Source organism: Lonchura striata, chromosome Z (genome assembly GCF_050655825.1).
Source record: "Lonchura striata isolate lonStrDom1 chromosome Z, ASM5065582v1, whole genome shotgun sequence".
Taxonomy (NCBI): Eukaryota; Metazoa; Chordata; class Aves; order Passeriformes; family Estrildidae; genus Lonchura; species Lonchura striata.
The window spans coordinates 49,937,559-49,964,638 of record NC_140740.1 but is presented as its reverse complement, the minus strand read 5'-3'; the positions used below and the strand labels follow the sequence as shown (position 1 = coordinate 49,964,638).

The 27,080-nt window shown below is 36.0% G+C and overlaps 1 protein-coding gene across 11 annotated transcripts in view; it reads right to left on the bottom strand.

The window, feature by feature from the left end:
* NIPBL (NIPBL cohesin loading factor) overlaps positions 1-27,080 on the bottom strand; it is a 157,550-nt gene that overhangs the window by 86,889 nt on the left and 43,581 nt on the right. For all 11 annotated transcript variants that reach the window (XM_085566483.1, XM_085566486.1, XM_077790267.2 and 8 more), the window contains 3 exons: positions 11,240-11,383; positions 8,708-8,873; positions 7,470-7,600 (listed from right to left, as the gene is read on the bottom strand). In XM_085566483.1, the coding sequence (XP_085422609.1) occupies positions 7,470-7,600; positions 8,708-8,873; positions 11,240-11,303 (361 nt within the window). In that variant the 5' untranslated portion in view covers positions 11,304-11,383. The remainder of the gene's footprint in view (positions 1-7,469; positions 7,601-8,707; positions 8,874-11,239; positions 11,384-27,080) is intronic.

The window sequence follows — 27,080 nt, the reverse complement described above, 5'->3', positions numbered from 1 at the left end:
TTTGTTGTACATACACCATATCAGGATAAAGCAATCAGTAGCCATGTTTCTTGAATTCATGATGTCTCTCTGGGTGGAGGCCTTTACATGTTTCTGGCCCCCAGGCTTTTTAATGTTTAAATGTCTTTCTAGTCCCTAGGCTTATTTTCCTATCTGGAAATAGCTCCAGTATTGTCCCCAACACTTAGTTTTTACAGTTGAGGGGCACAGATTAGAATAGGTATTGTGCTGGGCTCAATAATAATAATTTATAGGGAGTTTAATAAGGTACTAGAGACTATTTAATGTAAGTATGGTTTATGGTTTCTTTGTCCTACCCTGTGTTCTAGTTCCAGAAGCATGTTTTGGGAGTTCATTGGTAATTGCACTCAATTTCTTAGAAGAAGAGCAGGGGATGAGGCTTTTCAGCCTTCCCTTTCTTTCTTCTTTGAATCTATTAACTCACTTTTTTCAGAGTGTTTCAGAATGTTTCCCCAGAATGTTAAAGGGACCAACTTCCTGGTATCTAATCTAGTAAGCTTCCTCTGTATATAGTCTATACCTTCTCTAGAATGGGGGCTGAGGTGTGCAGAGGAGTTAATGAGACCCCCTAACCCGGAAGCAGACCCAGGTATAGAAAATTCTGAGTGGTGTAGCAAATAGAATAGGTCCAATCCTGAAGGTCTTTTCTGGTCCCCTAGCCAAAGAATTTTCACATTAACAGATTCAGAACCCAGACAAGGTGGGGAAGAGAACTGCCATGATGACTCTAAGGAAAAAAATTACATTGCAGTAAGCTGGGTCCTGCCATATGCTTATCGCATGGTACTAGATAGTGCAGGGCAGCAGACAGAGGCAGGGTGGCAGGATGATAAATCAGCAGCTACCCCAGTCACTCAGGCTGCAGCCAACACCCCAGTTACTCAGGTTGTACCTAAACCAGTGAGACTAAGCCTGCAGCTAAACCAGACAATGAGCCTAAGCCACTGGCAGTCGCTGCGGGAAAGAAGCAAACAAGCAAAACCAATCGGCCAGTGATCGATGATTATGATCTGGGAGAAGGACCCTCAATGCCAATTACTGACACAGAAGTCAGAGTCAAAGCAACTGACACAAAATCAAAAGTCACTATTAAGTCCTTTTTCCTGAAGTATCTTCACAGCCTAAGAAAAGATTACAATCAACCACCAGATGAAAATTCTATAATTAGTCGGTTAGTCAGTCTTTGGGATGCTGCAGGCAAGATTGCAATTCTGGACGGCACTGAAGTGAGGCATTTGGGATCCCTGTCATACAGTCCCATGATCAACCAAGGAACGATGAGGAGGGCTAACCCTCACATACTCTGGGCAAAGGTCCTGGGAAGTCTGGCACAAAGATATCAGTGTGCAAACGATCCCTATATGCAGCAAACCCAGTGGAAGACCAAGGTACAATGCTTCAATGCTTGAGAGAAATGGCAGTGACAGAAATGGTCTTCTCAGGTGACCTAAACACTATAAATCCAGACTTGGTACCATGTACATCCGTGATGTGGCAAAAATTTACACAACTTAGGCTACAAAAATACACTCCTGCTTTAGCAATAATGAAGTAGGATGACAGGGGCGAGATCGTATTTGATATGGCAAAGAAACTCTGAGCATATGCAGATGCTGTGCATGTCCCATCACATGCCAGAATTGCAGCGGTGGAAACATGTCTGCAGAAATTAGAAGGTAAGATAGAGGAGAATCTTAACAAACTCAGAGAAGAGATTAGAGAAGAAATGAAAGGGCTTTCTCCAAAAAATGGCAATATAGATCAGAAGTTCTAATATCAAACACAGACATTCACCAGATCAGGAAGAAGGTAGGTACACCCCACCAGATGAGCTGTGGTTTTTCCTGAGTGATTATGGAGAAAACATGAGGAGATGGGATGGAAAATCTACTACTGCTCTGGCAGAATGGGCACTTAAATTAAAAGCCAGCAAGACTCAGAGAAGTTCCACCAAGAAAGAAACAGCTGCAGTAGCCTGTAGACAAACTACCAGATATTATGATAATGACATTTCCAATCCCCTTAAAAAAACCTCCAAGACATTCACCCAAGGAAAAAAGGATAACCAAGCTTAGAGGGGCCCTGCCTCTTGCCAGGTAGAGGCTAGGGAAAACCTTATTTTTTAGGCTGTGAATTTGTTGGCCTACCACATGAAAACCACAAAAATATGAAGCCTTTGTCAATACTGGTGCACAGTGCACATGAATCCTATCGAGACAGGTGAGGGCAAAATCTATTTCTATTGCTGACAGGGGGCATCGCAAGACTTTAGTAGAAGCTCATGTAAGTCTGACTAGAAATGAGTGGAAGAAACACCCTATTGTGACTAGCCCAAAAGCCCCATGCATTTTAGACATAGATTTCTTCCAAAGTGAGTGTTTCAAAAAACCAAGGGGACTTAGGTGGCCATTTAAGACAGCAGCTATAAAGACAGAGAGCATCAAACAATTGAACACCCTACCTAGACTATCAGAAAACCCATCTGCAGTAAGACTTCTGAAGGGGAAGAGTAATGAGTACCAACTGCCACTTTGACAGTGCACCACCAACAGTCTAGAACAACTTTGTGATTCCCATCCATAAAATAATCCATAAGCTAAAGAGCCAAAGAGTGATCAGCAAAACTCACTCACCTTTCAACAGCCCATTTGACCTATACACAAATCTGAAGGAGAACGGAGACTGACTGCGGACTATTGTGCCTTAAATTGACTCCACCAGTGGGTATTACTATGGCAGAGACGTTAGAGCTCCAGTACAAGCTAAAGAACAAGGCAGCGAAGTGGTACGCCACTATTAACATTGCTAACATGATTTTCTCCCTTCATTCAACAACAGAATGCAGGCCTCAGTCTTCCTTCATATAAAAGGGAATGCAGTATACCTAGAACTGACTGCCCCAGGGTTGAAAACACAGTCCTACCTACCCCTGCCATGGACTAATCCAAGCTACACTACAAAAGGGTAAAGCTCCAGAACACCTGTTATACTTTGATGACATCATTGTGTAGGAGAACATAGCAGCAGAAATGTTTGAAAAATGAGAAAAAAAACATTCAAATTCTCCTAAAAGCCAGTTTTGCCATCAAAAAAAGCAAAGTTAGGGGACCTGCTCAAGAGATCCAATTCCTGAGAGTAAAGTAGCAAGACAGATGATAGATGGTGCCAAGTTCCCACTACTGTCATCAACAAGATCACAGCAATATCTCCACCAAAGAACAAAAAAGAAGCACAAGCTTTCTTAAGTGCCTTAAGTTTTTTGAGAATGCATATTCCTAAGTACAACCAGATTGTAAGCCCTCTCTACCTGGTCACCTGCAAGAAGAACTTCAGTTTTCCAGTGGAGCCCTAAACAACAAGCCTTCACCCAGATCAAGCAAAAAATCACTCATGCAATAGCCCTTAGTCCAAGTCAAGACAAGACCAGATATAAAGAACATGCTCTATGCTACAGCCAGAAGCCATGGTCTGCCCTAGAGCCTATAGCAGAAAGTGCTTAGTGAGATTCAAAGTCAACCACTAAGATTTTAAAGTAGAAGCTACAGAGGGTCTAAAGCCAGCACTCCAACAAAGCAAAACATTTTAGCAGCCTACAGAAGAGTCCAAGCCACCTCAAAAGTCATCGGCACTAAAGCACAACTCCTGGCTCCCTGACTACCAGTGCTAAAGTAGATGTTCAAAACACAAGTTTCCTCTACCCACCATGCTGCCAATGCCACACCAAACAAGTAGATTATTCTCATTGTACAGCGCGCCCATATTAGAAATCTAAATCACCCTGGGATTTTAGAGATAATTACAAGTCGGCCTAAAAGTGAAAACTTTAATGAAGAGAAACAAGAAATGACATAAGCTAAGGAAGCTCCACTATACAACCAGCTGCCAGCAGAAGAAATATGTTACACTCTTTTTACTAACAGTACTTGTTGCATTGTAGGGATGAAACAATATTAAAAAGCAGCTGTAGAGGATTGAACACAAGAAGTCACAAAATCTACTAAAGGAAAAGGTAGATCAAGCCAACTCACTAAACTCAAAGCCATTCAACTAGACCTAAACACTGCTAAAAGGGAGTAGCCAAAACTCTACATCTACACTAATTCATAGATAATAGCCAATGCTCTGTGGGAATAGTTAGAGAATTTTAAAAAAAGCAATTAACAGTGTAAAAGAAAACCAATTTAGGCTACTAAAGAGTAGAAAGACATTACAACCAAAATAGAGAAAGTACCTATAAAAATCCACCATGTAAATGCCCACGTACCCAAGAGTAAAGTTAATTAGGAGCACCAAAACAATAAACAGGTAAATCAGGCTGCAAAAATATAAGTGTTAAATATAGACTTAAATTAGCAACACAAGAGAGAGTTGTTCCTAGCTAAATAGGCTCATAATGCCCCAAGCCATCAGAGGAAAGATGTCACCTATAAGTATGCACAAGACCAAGGAGCAAATTTAACCATAAAGAGTATTCTCAAGTTAATCATGACTATAAGACGTGTGCTGTGATTAAACCAAGCAGTTAAAACCCCTATAATATGGTAGGCAGTAGTCCAAATATAAGTATGGGGAGGCCTGGCAAATTAACTGCATCACACTGCCCAGACATGCCAAGGTAAGCCCTACGTGCTCACAATAATAAAAGCCAGCACAGGATGGCTGGAGACCTACCCTGTGCCTCATACTACTGCCCATAACACCATTCTAAGCCTTAAGAAACAAATCTTTTAAAGGCATAGTACCCCTAAAAAATTAAATCAGACAACAGGACTCATTTCACAGCCTTAGCAACACCTAGGCTAAAAACAAGGCATTGAATATACCATATCCCCTACCACGTACCAGCTGCAAGCAAAATAAACAAGTCCAATAGACTGTTAAAAGCCACCTTAAAAACACTGAGTAAGAGATCTGTGAAAAATTAAAAGCAGCATCTAGCAAAGGCCACCTAATTAGTTAAAAGCCAAAGTTCCACCAACTGAGCAGGCCCTGCCCAATCTGAGCCCCTGCATACAATATACAGAAACAAAGTCCCAGTGATGCGTATTAGAGATTTGTTAGAAAAGACAATTAAGATCAATCCTGCCTCAAGTACAAACAAACCCATCCATAGAGTTATCTTTGCTCAAAAACCAACTTACACATATTAGATAATTCAGAAAGATTAAACAGCAATATGTACCTCAGGGAGATCTGATCATTAAGTAAAAACTGTGTGTAAATATCACTGTTCACTAAGTGGTACTGCTATTGTCTATAATATAGCTATACACTATATATATATATATATCAAGATGTGTTTATAAAGCTAGAATATATGTTAGTTTTAGCAGTAAGCTAACAATATAGAGATAAGGAGTCCTAGGGTGACTTTATAATACTTATATTCCCATTCATCTGTTTTGCCCAGAAATAAGTTTTGCACTATTAAGACTGGTACTGAGAGAAAAAGAGGAGAGAAAAGAAGCACATAATTAGTTATCAGAAACTGCACTTGTTCCCCTGCATCCTTCTATCCTAGACTATATTATCTGCAACACAGACAGTGGGACAGAGCTGTCCTTTGCCTTTTGTTAGTTTTTAGCTAGCTGAGGCATAAAAGCTCCCTAGACTATGGTTTTTGTTTTAGAACTGCTCAAACCTATTCTACACTAAAATCCCAAAAGAGCACCAGGAACTCACACCTGTAGCCCACTGGGGCCTAAGACACTGCATTCCAGTGATAGAAAGACTAATAAAAAACAAAGCAAGCCAAGCCACAGCTCACGAAGGGGACTTTCTGAGTTTGTCATCTCTTCAAAGTGAAAAGAAATGTTATTGTTTAATATTGTTCATTTTTTATGCTAGTGAATACTTTACCTGTTACATAAACAGTTTTTTCCCCACTCTTCTCTAAAGAAATCTTTTAGCAAACCAGTTAGAAGACAGGCCGCTTAAATCTGCTTTCTAAAGGAACCCCTTTAGAAGTTTTCTTCCAAATCTGCCCTAAACAAAGGCAACTATATAAAGTTCCAATTTTGTGCTTTAAGTACAGAGTGCTCTTTTTAAGGACTTAAAAAATACATCTATTTATTTTCCCTTCTCTAATTTGAAACATGCTTTGAATCACCAATGTGGTAGTTTCTGGGTTAAAACAATGACAGAAAACATAAAATTAATTTTCTAATGCCATTGAAAAAAATCCCCTAATTAACTTAATTCATGATGGAAAGCTCCTCTCTCTCCTTTCTATACCTCTCTTATGAAAGTCAGGGGCAGGGGCAAGATATGGAAGACCCAGTCCAGGTAATGTAAGAGAAAAAAAGATAGAAAAAACCAAAACTAAACACCCGCAACAACAAAAAAACTCACGTTTTCCAAAGTTTCCAGACAGATAACTGTATATGTAATAATTATGTAATGAGAAAGAAGTAAAAACAAGCCCCAAACACTGGGTCTAAAGTGAATTTGAAATCAGTCTGTGGCCATTAGCACTACAGTACCTTTTATTTTTTCATATTGTTGTCATATTACTACATAGCACAGGTAACACCATCCTAGTGGAAACATTACTAGAATGAGATTCCTTACATATACTCCCAGTTTTACTACACTTCTTCTTGTAAAAAAGCATTATGCATAAACCCATTTTAGCATTCCTACCAAATGGCAAAGAATGCACTTCTTAAAATCATAACTCAAAGTTACATAAAAAATCTTGTACAGATAAACTGTATTACAGCAGCATACATGCTTTAGCTAGGATGGCTGAACAACAGGTGATTTTTCAGTTAGGTATATATTCTTATTAAAAGTGCATGTGTGACATTTTCTCCTTTTACATGCAAAAGTGCACTTGAGTTCTTGCATAAATATAAAAATGTTATTGAAGTAAATGACACTCATGGAAAGATGCATAAGGTTTTAGTCTCCCAAAATTCATAAATAGGTTAGAGCTGTAGGGCACCACAAGTTACTAAGATGAGGAATGGCAGGGCGGAGCTGTTAAGGATGCCTCATTCAACCTTATTCCTTACTCCAGAAGAGTTAAGTACTCTCACTGCAATGATACACTATAACCATATAGATTTTCAGTAAGATTAAAGCATATGTTTTCAACTTCAATTATTTACCAAGACAAACATATGAACCTAGGCATAAAAAATTCAAAATAAAATTATTTCAAAATAAAATCCAATTGCTTATCCTAGAGATTAAACTTTGAGGTGAAATGAAACATTTTTTAGAATAATACCTGGTAGGTATTTTCCATCTTTATTTTCCATCTTTTTACTATATAGTTGCTCTTAGAAGATGTTAAATAAAGTACATAGCTTTAAATTACTATCAGACACAAGGGCAAAGCATAAATACAACCACTGTGCTCCATATATATTTGTGGTAAGTATCAGTCCCCTAGATTTACAGAACAACATAAAATTAATCAATAGATAATCAAAAATCCTTACCGCTTTGTACCCCGTATCTGTTTTGCATGCTTTTCTCCCTGAAAACATTAGGATTCCTTGCCAGAATAGCCTGCAGCAAGACTGGTATATCTCCTTCTGGATCATCACTGCCAAGGTTATCTTTCAACTCTCTGGAATTGTGGAAGTAAGCAAATAAAGAGGCAAATGCATTTTCAAATTATAAGAAACTATGAGTCAAGTAAAAAAAACCAAAACCAAAAAAACAAACAAACAAAAAAACCAAAACCAAAATGAAAGAAGACAATTTACTGTTAAAATATAGAAAAAATCAAGTCTGCAAAGCACTGCTTCCTGCCTCTAGTTTTTTTCACCCTCTTCCTTAAGGAATGGTAGAAGAAATATTCCTGCGAGTCCTCACAGTCATTTTCTGTTACTATGCTCTTACATATACGTGGCTGTCAGTTTAAGATTCTCATAAGAAGTTTCTTAGACCCATTTTTATATCATGGTCTTCTCTATAAAAGAACACTTTGGCATAATATCAAGAACATACTACTGTAGGAGTGAAAATAACATATGTATGAATGTATAACATTCAGGTCTCAACCCAATGCTTTGAAAACCTTTTTATTTTGAAAAGGGGAAAATGGTATATCTTTGAGATCACAGGATTCCCTCTGAACCATAAGGAAATGCAATGGATTTTCTATAAATACATCTGTGCACTCACTTCTTGTATGCTTTGAGGACTTTAAAAAGCTACATCCATTTGAACAAAACACATAAGGAAACAACAGGGTTGTCAACATAAAACAATCCAAGGGACACCAGGGAGAAATTAAAAAAAATAACAAAAAGAATACATTAGCATACTTGATGGCTCAATTGTTAAACTACTTAACAATACCTAATCAGAATTGACACAGGTGTCAAAAAATCTTCTTTTGGGTATGTAATTTGTCTGTGTGCATTAGTGACTGATATTGAACACAAATTAGTATTGCACAATCAAAACCACAAAGTCTGCACTGTAACCTATAAAGAAGGGAATAACATTAGATCTGTAAAATAACTCCACAGGTAGGTGTAAGGGCTGATGGACAATTATTAATGTTGTCTGAATGAAACATTTGACTCTTATATTGTAGCCACTAACTAAGCAAGTCTAAGGAAAAACCTACATATTCTAATTTTCATATTCTCACAAACAGCCTTCTCAATCCAGTAAATTTTGATTTCAAGGATGGTGATCTGATGTAAAAGTTCAAAATACATACATGTGATCTGTTGACACCTGATTGAGACTGTGGACAAGCTGTGAAACCAGATTTTCATCCCTGCAAGCCAAAAGGCAGTTCACCTCTTCAGCTATCCGTCCATTGAAAAGCAGGCTTTTTGTTGTGGTAGCAGGTAAAGGTGATGGAAGAGGCAGCTGGTTCAAAACTGTTATTAGAAAACAGGAAGAACTTCAGAATAATTTCACAAGACACAACATACAAATGTGGACACTCCCTTGCTCTCTCATGAGATTAAGAAAGAAAACCTGGTAACTAGATTTAAAACACAGGAAACACTTCTGAATTTTTTAAAAATTCTTAAATTCACACAGAGAAATGCACACCCCCACACACGACTCTCTAAACATTCCAGAATATTAAGCTCTTTATTATGGCACCTTTCTTCTGGAGCCAAAAGCATGGATTAAAAAAAAAAGGAAATGCAAAATTTTTGTAGTTACATGCAGTACTGTAAGGGTATTGAGGATTTCAGTTTTCTACTTTGATCTCAATATTTAATCAGTCTTACCACTTTATAATAAAGTCTTTAAAGAAAAACCAAAAATAACAGCCCAGCAAAAAGACCAAGCAACTCAACAATCAATTAAATGCACTAATTAAACTCTCATTTTATTCTTTTCTTTTTGCATTTCTTCTTATGTAAACTATCTTCTCAAAACAGCCCTAGTATTGTTGGTTGGTGTGTTCATTGAAATGTCAATTCAGTTAGAAAAACTTACTCACAAATCTTATGAAAAGATTTAGTGAAAACACTATTTTCTTCAGACATTACAAGGAAGGGTACATATAAGAAGGTTTGACCAGATAGATGATTATACAGCCACACAGACAAAAGGAGTTTAAGCCAGGAGAGGCCAAAAGGCTATATAAAGAGTACCGTCACCTCAGTTGGTTCAGGAAAACAAGCTGACTCTAAGTGCAAGTTACCAGGCTGATCATATCTCTGATATCAAGGTTTTAACTGAACCATTAGAAACAGTTTCAGGAAAAGAAGAAAGCCAATCTAAGTGATTTTTGGTTCTTTTGTATTTTGAAATTTAAAAAGTAAGGTATTCCAACATTTTCACCCCTTATAATGCCGTACTTAGGAATAAATTGCAATTCATATAAAAGTTTGTAATACATTAATATCACTAGCTTTCATTACTTGCAACAGATTATCTTGAATATGCTTGAAACTTGGAAAAATTAGCAAAATCAGCAAAACATATTGATTACCGTAGGGTAAATTTAACTAGCCTACTCTACTGCCTTCAGACATCATATCATCCATGATTTCAGGGCAACTGGCCTTTTCCATTACAGTCCGGTGTTTAAAGGAACTCTTGAACCAGAGTCTGATCAGTGACTTCCACCAGTTAAACAACCTTATCTGCAAATGCTTAATTCTGGAAAACTGTCAATAGCCAGAAACCTACTATTTGTATCCTGGTGGTCTGATATTAGACAGACATGCTCATACATAGACACACATTTAAATACATGACCTGCATCTTTCACTTAAACACTTCAGAATATACCAGAAGTACATGAAGTGTGTTTTTCCTCCAAAACATCTGCCTTTTTTACTGTGAGCAATTAAATTCAATTGCTGGATATATACTTCCAGTGTTTCTCGGAAAGCCTCCAAATTTCAACAGTGTAACAACAGAAGTGCTTTGAAGAAGCACCTAAGGTCGCTGAGTCCAATTATCCTCGGACAGACAACTGACCAAGAAAATCTTTCATACACTATATAAGCAAGACGCCTTTCTGCCCCAGCTGCTCTTACTGCAATGGTTGTTCTATGTCCTCACTATATAGTAATAAATCTCCTCCTAGTTTACATTAGAAATTATTTTTTGTTCATATTATAATGATTTGGTTTTGCATCAGTATCAGCTTGTAATGTAAATAGTTATTTTTCTTTCATAGGATTTTGTCTTCCTGATGTACTTAAAGTCAGCACACACACTTCACATGCTCCCTTTGCAGGCTGAACAGCAAAGAAAAAAGACAGGTTCAGCTGCTTATTTCTGTTCTAGCAGTCATTTTGTGCCCCTATTAACTAGTTCCAAATTAATAAACTAGTTTTAAAGTATATTTAATATATTCTACAACTCTTTTGATTAGTTACACGTCAATCTAATCTTGCGTCTCTGTCTTTTTAGTGAAGATGATGCATGTTTTAGATGTACTTTATCATTAATATATTTTTCTTTATTTGTATGATACCCAGTATGCTACTAAATGATATTGCAAACAAATAATGAATTTCTGTATTTTATTTCAGGTTTCCTTAAGGGTTTTAACCTGCATTTCAGTTTATGCTTAAATATGCATGGTTTTTTGGATAGACTTTTACAATTAAATCAATAACAAGGCTAACATATTTAATGACAAGTCTGATTTTAAACAGATTTAACTGTAAGAACTTTTTAAATAAAACCTTTTTAGAATTTTGAAAATGCAGGTATTTTTCAAGGAGGTAGAAAAAAGCATAGTAAAGATGAGAAAAAGAAGAGTACTTACGGTCTGTAAGACTAGCAATCCCTGCAAGAGTAGTGATGGGAACATGAGGCATATCCCCATTCATCCTGAAGTTCTGGGAGAGTAGTGCCTACACAGATACTTCAGTTCAGGTGCCAGCTATCATTACTTCCCATCTCCCAAGCACTAAACACAAAACATAAAGAAAAAAAACAAATAAAATCTCTCAGTTTACTTTTTACAAAGTTTACATTCATCAACATAATTTAAACAGACCATACTACCTTGAGCTGCATACTAACTAAACTTTTTCAAGAGTCAGTAGAACAGTGTAGATTTTAAGTAACAGGAGGCATTAGCTTCCTTCTGGTCCCAGAAACAACCCCTTCATCAAAAAAAAGATGTAAGATAAGGCAATCTTAAAAAAAAGTTGGTCCAGTTATGCAATACCAACTCAAAAACTGGTAACAAAACTTCTGTTAGTTCATACTGAAGTTTAATCACACTTAATACATAACTAGTCTAAGTAATTAGCAGTTACATTCACTTCCCAGTATTGCAGAAGGAGGCATTTTCATAAAGAGACTAGCAAAACTAAAAGGAGTAATTTACAGATTCAAAAATAAAGGAACAAATATACTGACAAATACAAAATCTAAGTACATTACAGAAGTAGTAGCTATTTCAAAATTGATTTGACAATATATCTTTAATACATAATTCTGCCTGGTCAAACTACTACCAGAAATTCTAATTACTCCTTTTGGGGAAAAAACAAAGTTTTGCCACCACTGAACAAGCTCATTTCTTTCCTGTAAAACAGCACATTTTATATTCAACAACAGAAAAAGGAATTAGTTCACTTGGATTTCACTAATTATAAAGATCCCAAATATAAGGAAGTCCACACTGCTAAAAGAAACCCAGAAACTGCAGTTCCAAACCAACAAACATGACACACTGCAATCCCCTAGTATAATGTGAAATTGACATGGTTTTTCTGAAGATATTAAAGGAATTTGATATGAGGTTACCTGTTGTAGACAGGCACTTGTGTTGACAGTTTGAGAAATAGTAGAGTCCTTACATAAGCATTTCTCTTATCTACTGAAATGCTGAAATCATTATATTTTACAAGCCTACATTTTTGAGAATTACATATAAAATACATACAAACCACTAGCTCCTTGTAGTTTTTGAGAATTGCATACAAAATACATACAAGTCAAGAGATCCTTATTATTTCTTAAGTAATGTTTCTTAGTAACATTCTTTCTTATGCTGCACCAACATGGCAACATATGGCAATATATAAAGCACCACTGTTTATAAATACATACAGACTACAGGACAAGGAAAAGAAATGTTATGAGGCTTTTTGTGCTCAAAGTTTTCATAAGGCAGTGAAATTACCTTTTCAAAGTTTCCCTATCTGCACATTCTTTGAAAAACTGAGGTTAAACAGAACTGACAGTGAGCTGACTTCCTTTGCCACAGTCTCATTTTCACCTAAATTACTTTTTTCTAATTAAAAATATAGTACATTGCCAATACAGAAATCTAGTCAGTAGATACCCTGTGTGAATGCTGCGTTTAGGTCTTTTTTTAATGCAGGAGAAAACTTCCATCAGAACAGTTTCAAGTACTACTCAATACCCAAGGGGTTTTTACTCTGAATGAATACAAATATATGCAGAATTTCAGTGATTGCCTAGTTCCACAAATAAGCAATTATTAAAAAGAAATTTTAAGAATCAAAGAAAATATTCTAAAAGAGTCCCATAAGGAGTCTGTAGCAATAAACTGACAGGAGATAACACTTTTAAAATTCAAGATTTCACTGAAAGCCTAGAACTAAAGAACACCTTTCACACATAAATTGTATTTACTATAAAAATATCATGTCTGATGACTTCTCCCAACTGAAACTGCATCAAATGAAAGGCCATGCCACTAGCCAGTATTACTGGAAATTTTTATGCAGCACAGAAACAATGAAATTTAAGAAAAAAAAAGTCTATTCACTTTCACTTCCTCAACACATGAGAAAGCTGTTAACACAGAAATGATCAATCCTAATTCAAGTTCATTCCTAATTCAAGTATTACTGACATAATAAAGAAAATTATAGAGACGTTATACAGGAATAATTCCTCCCAAATCGTACATTTAAAATTAGAAATCTTCTCCACAAATACATGATAAGGACCTGAACATGGCAAGGTCCACACCTCAGAGTGGAGCAAGTGCAGTGGGCAGGGGAAAAGTAAACTTTCTTTGTAAGAGAAGAATAAAAGGGGTTGGTTTGTTTAACTAACAAAACAAAGGTCAAGAGGGGATGTGGTCGCTCTCTCTAAGGCAGTCAAAGAAGGTTATAAAGAAAGAAAGCCACAGAGCAATGCTAACACAACAATACATGGGCACATAAATGCAAGCAAGAAGAAAACCAGAAGAGAGTTATCCACCATCAGAGCTGCCGATTTCTCCAACAGCCTTACATTAGTAGAGATAAGCAACACTATTACTCCAAAAATGGAATGTACAGATGTTACAAAAGGGACGGGATGTGGTTGTCTACACCAGCTGGGGGCTAAGCATGGCAATTCAAGAACTCCATCTCTGACATTAAGAAGTTTCTTTAAGCATGATGAAATTAATAAACAGATGAAAGTAAACAAGAGAAAAAAAGAAACTGATGGGATTAAGTGATGGGATTAGTTTACAAAACAAACACAATATAAAGAAACCACATAGTAATATCTGGGTCCAAATACTACATCTGTTGTGTTGAGGATAAAATTGCATCTGTTATAAAACTGGCAAACAAGGTGTGATTCAAATACAGAAGCAAAGACTAAGATCCAGTGAAACTATAACTCAAATTTGATGCTACTGAGAACATCAGAAAACCCATTCATTTAAAGATTTTAAAATCTCAAGCAGTGAGGGGAATAAAGATTGACAGCTCAAGATGGTATAGATTGTTCCATGCAAAACATCAGTACAGCACGTAACAATAGCTTGACTATAAGATAGATTTTGTTGGGGTTTTACTCCCCTACCTCTATTCCTCAAATATAAGAAGAGTTAAAAGTACTAATGTAGCTGCTCATTACTAGTCAAGAAGAACAATAATTTTCAATATCTAAAAATTTCCCATTGCCAGGCAGGTTCAGTAATTGTTAACAGGAGTGTAATATTTTTACCCGTTAACTGAAAAAAATGAAACTGTTAGTTATATTAGCTGAATTAAAGAAATCAATCTCCACTGGAAAGCTTTTAACCAATGCATTACACTGGAGTGTAGCAGTTCAGAAAGAGTACAAGAAATCCAGTCTATATAAATGTATATAGGTATTTATGCTCTTGTTTCTTTGAAGAAAGAATGGATATCATGGAAGACATTTTCATGCAGTGTACAAAGGAAGCAACATAAAGAACCCCTCAGTGAAAGGAAAACAGTGAAATGGCAGCATATCTAAAGAATAACACATAAAAAAGTTATCATCATAATATACACTAATACAGAAAAGCCAAGCCAACACAGCAAGAAAAAAATATTTTAAAAAAGTTTAGGCTGTGGTTAATAAATACAAATTTAAAGTGTTATTTTTGTAAGTTATCCTTTTCCCTTTTTTTTTTTTTAATTATCGTTATTGCCCTGTACTGCAAAGACAAAATTAAGGGAGGAAGAGAGGATGAAAGTAAATTGGGAGCAATTTAAGTACAGACATTGACATCCAGCAAAGAGAAACTACAAGCATTAAAGGAAAAAAAAATAACAACCCAAGCAAACAAAACAAAAAATACCCTGTAAAAATAAAATAAGAAATAGAAACAAATTGCAGTTGTATTTTTTCAGATATTGCAGCACTTAACTATCAATTAAATTATGAGAGGACTCTGACCATTGTTTCTCATATAATGGTACAGGCTCTGTATTAATGAGACATTCCTCTTGGTTGAGAAACTGTCATATCTCTAACAAAAATACCAGGTTTTCTGCAGCTTTGCCATGTGCATGCATAAGAAGAATAAAAAACAAAACAAAAGGAAAAATCTGTTTATGCAGTGATACAAAAAGGCTCAGCAGCAAAGCACAGATAAGTAACCAATCTCAGTACTGGGCAGTTTCCTATTGTACATTTAAATGTTTAATTTCTCATTCTCCAGGATATTGTTTAATTAATTATATATTCAGATTTAAATCAATGTATTGTATGTAAGTGACCTGGTATTTTCCAAGAAGTAAAAAGGTGGATTAAAATTAAATTTTAAATAAACCTATATTAGATATGTATGCTTTTCTTTTTAAAATACATTCTATTAAGTAGAGTACTTTAAATAGTCTTGTTTTATTTTGCTTAGATTATGAAATTGTTATTTAGCATGAAATTACTTTAAAAAGCAGTTTTGGTTTCCTATATGTTGAGTAACATCATATAGATATAACCACAGTATCATGATCTTGATTTTTCTTCAGATGCATAAGCTAATTAAATAAATACAACTACATATTAGCTAATTCATAATTTAGACGAACAGTGGACATTTTCTATTAATTTAAATCGGCAATCCTGAATCACAAATTTACAAATCTTTATCTCACAGTCAATTTTAAACTTCTACATTTTGCAATAAACTACTTTTCTTGTTTGTTACTACATAAATCTCTGCTATCTATCAGTCCATAAACTATCCTTTAAAAATTGCTTAAAGATTGAGACTCACAGAGAGAATCAATTAACATCCTTTAGTTCTCATTCAGGTAAGATACTGTGACTGAGGTACATCAGACAGATTTATCCACAAGAGGGCAGATTTCTGGTTTCTATTCCAGAACTACAGTTTTATACAATGACAGTAAGTTTTCAGAACTAAATGCTTTCAAAAATACTTCAAAAAACATACTAAGGAAGGTGATGTAGTTGACAAAACATAATCTAGTAAGTATCTGGGGAGGGGTAAACATACACTTTTAAAATATAAAGCATTTAAAGCTAATTCAATCTCAGAAAAAGTCAGTATTGAAAATGAAGAGTGAACATTTATTAATCAGCTGCCTGATGCAGCTGTCTTAAGGTTAAAATAGTAACACAAGAAAACATGAAGCTACTGTATATTTATTCGACAGCCAAAGAGGTGGTTGCAGCATGTGGGTGGAGGTGAAGGAAAAGAGGGGGTGCAAGAAGGGAAGAGTGTGTACTAGTGAAATCTGTATGTTTCATTCATAAAATTATCAGGCAGCAGGAACAGCGATGCTGACAAAACAAGTGAAAAATGAGAGGGTTTGAGATAAGGATTACCTAGTAAAACTTCCAAACCAGTATTAGCATAATGTGTCTTCCTATAGTAGGTGCTCAAATCAACAATCTACAACCATTTTATGGGAAAAAACCTTAGTGAAAAGTACTTTACTGTACAATTGTAAATTGCAGTATAAAGCAATTTTATGGAGAAAAAATTAAAGCAGCCAACTTCTTAATCTGTAACTACTACCACAATCCTTTGGGCTCTGCTGCTCTAATTTGATAAACAACAAGTTTGATGGCTCCCCTGCCCGTGCAATACCAGTGTCAGTGACATCCCAAAACATGAGAAGAGAAATCCCAGCACAAGCAGTGAAAGTACAAACAGAGTAAGATTGGTCTGTGGATTCAGCGAAAGACACACGTTAATGCAGGAGCGCATGTATTTCTATCAGGTAAGTATCAGTTGTGCTCTGCACTTGTAAAAACTCTTCCTGGGGAAAGAAATAAAGGGAGTTGACACAACTGGACCATGCCCAAATTCAGACCAGGACAGAGAAGAGATGCCTGTAAGTAATATGCAGCTTCCCTGATCTGTGGGACAGTGGGACTGAATGCAGCCATGGCAAGTTTGCTGACAACTCTGAGCTGTGTGATGCAGTGCCACACTGGAGGGAAGGGGTCATCCAGAAGGACCTGGACAGACTTGAGAAGTGGAACTGTGCAAACCCTGTGAAGTGGGGCAGTCATGACACTAACCATCACCGAGAAACAAACATGAAGGGAAAACACCAACCTACTTCACTAGCTCATACATTTATTTCTCATCTGCACTACATTTTCCACACGCAATTTCTACACCAATGAAGAATATAAAGCTCTTTTAAGTAAGCATAGCCCTGTGCATCAGGCATGCATCAGTGGCTGATATTAGATATAGTTCATTTTATTAGAAGGAAATCGCTAAGGGATGTATAGAAGAGCAAAAGCAAATCAAAGAGTTCATTTAAGTCAGCTCTGCCAAATGGAGAATACTTTAGGTTGCAATACCCATCTTCAATAATAAAATAGTTGTGACAGGTATTAGGGAAGACATAGCAGCTTGGTTTTTTTTCAACTTTCTGGAATGTCTCATGTTAGCTGTTAATGGTGCTGCCCTTTCCTAAACACAATTGTTTACTGATTTTACTTGTATTTTAAAGACTTTCTGATCTTTTATTCAGCTGGAACTTGACCAGACTAAAAGGCTAGTGATTAAAAACCTACTTAATACAACAGTCTCTTCCAACTTTTAATTTTGCATTTCTGCTCTTGAACTCCCTCAGATGCTTCACAACCTTTACAAAACAAAACTGGTATGAAATTAACCTCTTGAGGTAGCAACTGATTTTACACAAGTCTTCATGACACACAATTTTTGCCTCTTTTTTGACTTTGAAAATAAAATTCCTCCAGACTTCTTCCATATACACTAAGAAAACAGATTCACCAGTATACCATTTCTTTAGTAATCCACAATAAACAAAACCATAAAATTCTATATAAACAGATTTAGTAAGCTGCATTTCAGAAACACATCAGTGCCTCTTCATATTGTAATTAATATTGACCAGTGATACATTATTTCATTTGTCTTAATATTAATCTTGTTGCCTGTTTTTCAACTTTAACTTCTCCCACATACAAGAGAGATGCTATACAGCACTGCAGGGAGTTAAGATGCTTCTCTTCTGAATTGCTGTATTACTTCCCCTCATGCTCTCAACACAATGAAGCGACTCCTCCATGCAAAGACTCTCTCTGTAACATATCCAGTTTCTCTCTCTCATATCAAATCCACTCCCACATGTCTCAGCTGCTGGATGAAGAGAGACAGCACATGCCACTGTCTCTTTCTCAATGGAAACACAAGAATCTCCTCTATTCAACAACCAATTTTCACAAAATAAACTGTCTTGCGGCTTCCAGCCCTTCTAATGATAACTGAAATTTGCTGAAGCTGATGCTTTCCAAAATTATTAGACTGAGGGACTTAAAGATAAAGAGGTTACCAATGATCAATAGGTAGAAAATTATTAAATTAACCTGTAATTTTAGTCAATGTGTGCAGAAACACAAAGAGCTTCGGTTATAATGTCCTACTGTACATATTTGTGATGCAGTCCCACACTGGAGGGAAGGGGTCATCCAGAAGGACCTGGACAGGCTTGAGAAGTGGAACTGTGCAAACTTTGTGAAGTGTGGCAATTCTGGCAATGTAATTATTTTTGTAATTTTATAGCATTCCCTACTGTTTTGTTTGGTTCATTTTACATCAGGTATTATATATTGTTTATGCAGCATACAGGCATATACACTCTCTAAAGGAAAGTATGCTAACATTTAAGAGACAAAATCCCCTAAATAATCAATGGAATTTAACAGTTTAATTAAAATTACTAATCTTGCAAAAACATATTGTTTCAAAAGGTTCAACAAAAGAGCAAAGGTAACTTGCAAAAAAAACCCAACTGCAGGATTAGTGTCTAATAAATATAGTAACTGCATAGAGACTTAAAGAGATTAAATTTTTCATATGTTTGATAGCTGATTTTAGTTAATGTTTGTGTTCAAAAATTGAGAATTACATAAGCTTTTTGAACACACACCATTCAACCTAGAAATGCTAAAACTGTAAAGCTCCATGACTTTGTAACTACAGTTAGTGTCAGGATTCCCTGACATTTTCCTTTATGGTATTTAAAAAAGTATCTTCCTATCCTATTTAGTTACAATCCCTATTAACATTATAAACAAAGAAGTTACAAATAAGCCTATGAAACAGTATCACAGTCAGTATATATCACAGTATCACTAGTCAGTATATAGTCCTTATTCCCAATTCCACACACACACTATGGTCAGCTAAATTTATGAAGCACAGTGAGCTCAAAGACAGCACAGAAAACAAATGAAGAATAGCTGGGGGGAAAAAAATCAAACACATTTAGAAAATTATTAATAAACCCTGAAGCACAATGCATGCAACATCTAGATGTACTGTGTTGGAATAACTGCTAAACTCAAATGAAGACTGGCTTACCATGAGCAATTTGGGCTAGACAGTAACAATCTAGAATCTCTCAACAGCTATGAAAAATATTATTTTGGTGTTTAGTTCTTGTAGGTCTGGGGATGGGTTCACAGTGCTACCAACGAAAATGTCCTATGAATTCTGAACTTCTGTTGTTGCTGCTGGTTCTTCTACAGCTGCAGCAAAAACACAACAGAAGTTTCTTAAGCTCACCTATTGTATTGTACTGAAAGAAGGGATGTATTTCCAAAACAAAATTCTCTGAAGTGGTGTCTCTCTCACCTTAGTGACCATCTTAGACATTTTACTCTTGATAGCCTGCAGCTGCTACAAATGTAAACCAAACTACACAGAAAATGCACCAAGTACTTAGCAAAGTTGCTCATAGCCTAAAGGCAAGCTCACAGCTTCCATCAAGGTTAAGCTCTACAACTTCCAAAGTTTTTAAACTTACCACTGTCAGAGTATAAACAAACATTCAATCAAGAACAACTAGATGAAATTATGTTGATTATGTACAAAAAAAACTTGGGGATTTTTAATGTGTGGCCTTGTCCATCTTAAACAAGTCCAACTGAATTTAAGCTACTAATTTTGATACTAATTCTAAAAGAGAATATAAACTCAAATGCTTAATATAGCTCAACGAAACCAATTTAAATTAATTACTCCTATTAATTTGCATTAAAAAATCTAAAGTATTGTCATGTAGATAAGAATTGAGCAATGCCTTTATTTCTAATTATTTGAAAAAAGTCATACCTTTTTAAGTAGTTCACCCGAACACAAATAATACACATATGAACTAGCTTCACATTTGTTTTTCCAAGAAACAAGAACAATTTTAAGTTACACATTGTACATTTCCTATCAGAACTACTGATACAAACTTATCAATCACAATAAAAGTGTGTAGAACATAGAAAACTGAAGATTAGCTACAACATTTCAATATTGAACTAGTCAATCTAGTAGTTTGCTTTCACCTTAAAAAGCAGAGCAGATCATAAACTGTGACACAGAGAGCTGAAAATTGAGGAATGGTGAAAAATATTTCACTTCATTTGAAAATCACAGCACATGGCCCGACTGTTATGGCTACCTCCTCATTTCACAACAATTCCACAAAGTACAAGGCTGGAAGAGACTAGGCCAAAGAGCTTTCTGAACAGTCTATGAAATTAATGTGACCAGCAGCCAAACAAGTTATCTTTTACTGACCTTTTTCCCACATCCAAAATGTGGGATGTTTTAAAATCTAATGTCTTGGTATATGTGGTGGGTCTAGCACTGGCCAAACTTACCAGTAGATCCACTAGAATGTATTTACTCCTTTCTTGCTGTGAGATAAGATTAGAAGGAAGGCAAAACCGGTTCAAAACTTTAAAAGGCAGAACTAGCTTTTAACTGGCTTATTAACAAGCTTATTCTCAAAGCTAGCCAGCAGTTGGCTTTGCTAGGCACAGAGGAAGCCCTCAGCAGCTCCTCTCAGAAAAAATCACTTCCAAGGGTGACTCCAATGCAAAACCAGCACAGTACTCTACTGTGATTTTGTTCTGCTCCTTTAGATCTGTTTCATCAGTTTTACACAATTCCTAAGGATGAGGCTGAGTCACAGAGTTAGAAAGCTGCAGCTTAGTTGCTCAGACAGGTGGATGTGCAGACACAGCTGTGCACTTGTACAGACCAGGGCGGTAGATGGAAAAATGAGATAAATCCAAGCAGTAACTCCAACTGGGGTTCCCATCCTGTTATGGAATTTGGCTTTGCTGATGTGGAGAACAGAACAAGGACAAATAATTTAAAAGGAAGACAGATAAACTTCCCAAAATGTTTATGAACACTTGAAAATAGCATCTAGCTGACTGAAGGTACAATACACAAACTTACTGTTCCGTGACCTGTTTTTCTCCTGCTCCAAATGCTTATCATTTATCTCTGTCCATGATTAATCCCATTACTGCATAAAAAAATGGTCTGCCCATGCAGATATTTCTCAAAAGCTCTCCTTTTCAGTATGCAACCCAAAGAACAGCAGAGAACAAATTACTTTAAATTTGACAGGACTGCAAACTGCCATCACCTCTGCAGCTGAACAATGCCTTTGAGTACCAAAGAAATAAACAGTTAATGACAATAAATACCAAAGACATTGAACATACATTTGTTTTCACATCTTTGTTCCCTCCAACTCCTTACCCTTTGAAGGAGAAGGAAGGAATAGAGAACTACTACTGTGTTTATGCGTCCAGGAGTTACACATTGTATCTCACCACATTTTTCCTCAAAAACACACAGATGCTGAAGGAAGTGACCTCTGGAGGATGTCTTATCCAATCTCCCACTCAAGCAGAGACACCACAATGTCCAGAAAATTACAGTGGGGGAGGGAGGAGATAAACCCTCCCAATTAAAAAAAATAAAATCTATGGACTCAAATTGACTATGCACTCTATTTTATTTGGCTGTTTTATTTATTAAAGCTGACACAGAAGCACCCGATTTGCTCAATAACAAAATAAATTTTAAAAAATTTCAACCATTGAGACAACATACTTTAGTAGCCTTAGGAAAAAAAAATCCCAAAATCTAAGGCTCCCTATTACAAAGTGTAAACAATCCATAGAGCAACATTATATAAGCAAAGTTAATATCTTCAGTGACTGCAGAATACTCTATTTTAATTTCTACTCTAGTAGGCACTTTCTCCATTTTCATTTTAAGAGCAAGCAGTGAGTTTTAGATTACAAAGGCCCCAAGGAAAGTAACATCTCTAATCTTGACAGTGACAGCAACAAAGCAAAAACTTCTCCTCAAGTCCAGATTAGCTTCAATATTAAGACCAAGTAAGTTACAATTAACGACATAACCATACACCAAGAGTACATACAGCTAGAAAAGGTCACCCCAAGTTAAAGATCATCAGTAATTGAGAAATTGTAAAAAATTATGCAAATAATTAAGTCTACACTAAAGACTTCCAAAGCTATTCCATATTATAGTTTTTACTTTTGGCTTTTAATTCTATTAATGCATTATTTTGATGGAATGCAGAAAGTAAGTTACTTGATTGAAGACAGCTAGCATGTACAGTAAATAGTTATATTTTTTAAAAGATCCCTTTTACAGTAAATAACAAATAAAAACCCAAACCAAACAAAAACCACCAGAGTTTTTTTAAAAGCAACTTGCAAAAAGAAATTAGTATCTCAACATCTCCATTTGGAAGTGCCTTTTTAAACAAAATTAGAAATATCTATAATGACAGAGACATTTTTTCCCACGTGATTAGTAGATGCAATGAAGTTTTTTCTATTCTTCTCAATTAATGGATCCATGGAACTGTAGAAGATTCAACTTTCAGCTTTAAGTGCTTTTCAATATGAGCCATATGCTTCCTAGTCTTGCTTTGACAAATATGAAGAACTTTGGTTAAACAAGCTTTCTGCAACCAGATTAAGAAGTTGAAAGAGAAACACATCCAAGTATCTAACTTTTCTATTTCTCTAATCAGACTGTAGCTGTAGATTTCTCCTTTTGCAGCAATCCTTCTCTTAAATTACTAACAACAATGCCTTTCAACTGCTGAATTAACCATTATTCACACTCAGCACACAGATTCACAAACAAAATGTTTGCTTTGCAAGCCTTGAAGGAACAAAATATTTTAGCAAACTGCTCAATTCTTCCTAAGTAACTTTTACATCTGATCTGACCCACCTGAAACTTTTTTGTAGGTTTCAAGGCAACAGTCATAGCCCTTGTAACTGTGACAGAAAATACGTGGCTGACACAATGACTTTCTGATTTCCCTCAGTTTAATGCAATCTTTCAGCATGACTTTGCAAGCCAGAACCATCTCCCAAGGGAATTATTGCTAATTAGCACACCAAATTTGACAGTACGTTATTCAGAGTTTGAATGAATGATGCTGAAAATCACATTCCAAGTTAATAAAAAAAAAAAAGACAATAAAGCCCCAGACAAATCAACCGACCCACCTTTAAGGTACTGGTTCTTAGAAATGTCTTTACTAGACTTCAGTTTGTCTTGGAAAAATGGAAGACCTTCAAAATCACTCCTCAGCAGAAATTTCATTAGATGCAAAAATAAGTGGAAATGTCATAGCTCTCAAGGTGATTCCAAGTTCTAAGCTCAGAAGGCAATTTTGTTATCTGGCCTTCATAAACCAAGCAAAACCTCAAATAAAAATGCTGTTTCAATGTCCAGAATATTATGTGAGATGAACAATCTTGGAAAGACATAAGCAGTCAGTCACGCCCATAAAATTTCCAGTAAGTTTGTTTTCATCTTTTGAAGTAAATTTACTTAGAAAGATCTCATTGTTTATTAATGGAAAAAAAAGGAATATTAAAGAAAAGTTGAGTAACATGTATAATGAAGGGTGAATATAATCTATGATATACAAAAATAAATCCTACCTGGAAAAAATTTGAGATAATTTGAAGAAACTGGAAAGATTCACACTACATGTCTTTAAAGTGGTAATTATCTCTTTAGTAATTTAAAGCATAGCTCTTTTTGGAAATTATTTAGGGGACCCAGACTACATTTTTTTTTTCTAATCATGAATGACAATGCCTGCTTAATCAGTAAGTACAAAAATTAAAGAGTATACCTAGCCACTTATGAAGCAGAGTTTTTATCAACTGTTAAACTCCAATGAAGCATAACTTGAGAGGAGAGCCCATGCAGATCTCATGTGGTCCAACAAGGCGAAATGCAAGATCCTCACATGTCAGGGTAATCCCAAGAACACACACAGGAAGGACTTTTGGGTGCTGGGGGATGGAAAGGAGGACATGAGCTGTCAATGTGAGCTCTGAGCCCAGAAACCCACACTTGTTTTGCTGGGCTGCATCCAGAGCGCTGTGGGCCGCAGGGGAGGAAGCCCACTGTCAAGATCCACCTGGAGCACTGCATCCAGCTCTAGAGTCCCCAGTATATGAAGGACATGGACCTTACAGAGCAAGGCCAGAGGAGGCCACCGAGAGGCTCAAAGTGCTGGAGCACCTCTGCTATGAAAACATGCTGTCCAGCCTGGAGAAGAGAAGCCTCTGGGAAAACCATGGCACTTTCTAGTACCCTAAGGGAGCCTACAAGAAAGCTGGAGAGGGACTCTGTTACAAGGACATACAGTGCTAGGACAAGAGGGAATAGCCTTAAATTGATGCCAGGAAGAAACTCCTTGAAGTGAGGGTGGTAAGGAACTGGAACAGGTTGCCCAGAGAAGCTGGGGTTGTCCCTGCCCTGGAAGCGTTCAAGATTAGGTTGGATGGTCTAGTGGAAAGTGTCCCGGTCCATAGTGCAGGTGTTTGAACAAGATGATTCCTAAGGTCCCTTCCAACCCAAACCATTCTACAGTGATAAACCCAAAGGTAGCAATGCTGTTTTTTTCAGCACTGTTCATGACATTCAGCAACTTTCTTTTGAGTTATCAGTACCATTTTACAACTGCATGTTTTCTATTAGAATTAATGCATCTCTTATTACAATGAAAACAGTCATAAATCTAAATCCAATTTCTAATCATCAAATTTATTCTGTAGAAGAAAATAACAATGTACACTGCATACATAAGACCTGTAAAATCTATTTTTTTTGGACTCAAAGACTATCCTCTATGGCATAAAGCTGTCATCACAACTTCTACCAATACACCTCTCTGAAGCTTGGTGAATACTTAATGACTTCCCAAGGAAAAACAAGAGGAATCAAAAGGATATTTTAATTAGTAAAATTAAGACACATGAAAGGACACATATTTTACAAATCACCACATCACATAAAGTTTCCTATAGATGTATTGCAAAAGCCTTGAAAGCAAAAAGGTGATAAAGTATCTAGACAAAAAACTGCTGCTTCTGAAATAAATGTGGGAAAACACATTCCAGTTTAAATGCTGCTTTAGAATATTACTGTACAGGGTAAGCTTTTCTTCTTCATCAAAAATTGTTCTAGGCTAGAAGGAAGAGAATGTCTAAAACTCTGAACATCTATGCTTGTAAATACATTATAATGATTTAATTTATTTAGTTTTGTAATTCAGTCTATTTAAATGCAAGGTTGAAAAACTTTTGTTTTCAGAAGTATGAAAATAATTTTCATCATTTTTAATATGTGTCATAGAAATGCTGAATTTATTGTTTATATCCTGTAGTGTGCACCACAGCCCCACAGCATCATGTCTTTTCCCAGCATATCCTAATCTATGGTAAGCAGTGTTCCCCATAGTTTTTTGGATGACATAGTCCTGCCAGACTGCTATCACATAATGCACAATCCTCTCCCTACCCCCTCCTGGATATTTGCAAAATCCTTATTATACAGCACAAAAATCAATTTCAGCTTGAATTTTATGATGTCTCAATGAAGGTGAGATAGACAAGGTAAAGGACAAAGAGACATTCTTAAAGTTACTTTTAAAATGTTCAGTTTTACAGTGACAGTGTATTTTGGTTTGACAGTCAAGGAAAAATATCTTTCAGTCACAATTTGTCCAAGAAACTAGGGTGACCTGAGATTGGAGGGGACTACAGAGGTCATCAGGTTTAGCTCCTGCAATGGCCAAAATGATAAAATGGATGTCTGCTCCAGAAGAAGCCATATAAGACTCAGTCCATGTACCATTTCAATTTATAACATAATTTCAGCTGATAGCATTATCACATTTTTGTGCTGTATAATAAGTAGTATCTTTTTAATTTTTCCTTCTACCCCCACCTTTTTTCTCTCTCTAGGGAAGAGGGGATACCAGTCATATGAATTTATCAGGAAGACATCTCACACTTGCAAGAGAGGATTAGACAATATGGAGTCGTAGTCTCTGTTACTGAAGGAGTCTGAGTCCTGTAGGATTTCATTTTACTTCACCTTCTTCTGATGAGTCTGTCCTTTACCCCTTTCTTACAATCTAGTGTGAAACAGTGCCTTGTGCAATACATGTACCATATGATATTTTCAGTGGGACTGAGTATACGGAATTTCTTGCTGCTGGAAGTGATTAAATTTTTCTTTCAGAGGGATTCCTCAAACAAATTCTACTTCAATTTGAAGTTTTAAAAGAAAAAAAATGTAGCTTGTTCCTGCCTTGCAAGGAGGACACCAGAGAGAGCTTAATTAAAAGAAAAGAAACAACAAAAACCCCAATCAGCCAAAAAAAAAACCAAAACAAACAACTAGGCCCACCCTCAAACCACAACAAAAATTCACCTTATTTTGGTGACAAAAAGGGATGACTTTTAGTAGTGAATGCTTTTAGAGTAAGATACTTTGACTGGAAGATAAAGAAATTTTTGAACTTGTTTGAATGTATGCTGTGTACATGCATCCTTTTATGCCTCTTGGAGACATCTTCTAAAACATCAGTGGTGAATTAGCAAGGACTGCTGCTTTTAAAGCAGTTTTAAAGTACTCTTTTAAAGTACTTTCTAGAGAGCAGCAATGAACAAATTTTGCATTTTTAAAATATTTAATACTTTAAGAAACTTTAGAGGATTGTATGTTGTAATATTAAACAAGAGACGGCACAATGCCTCTC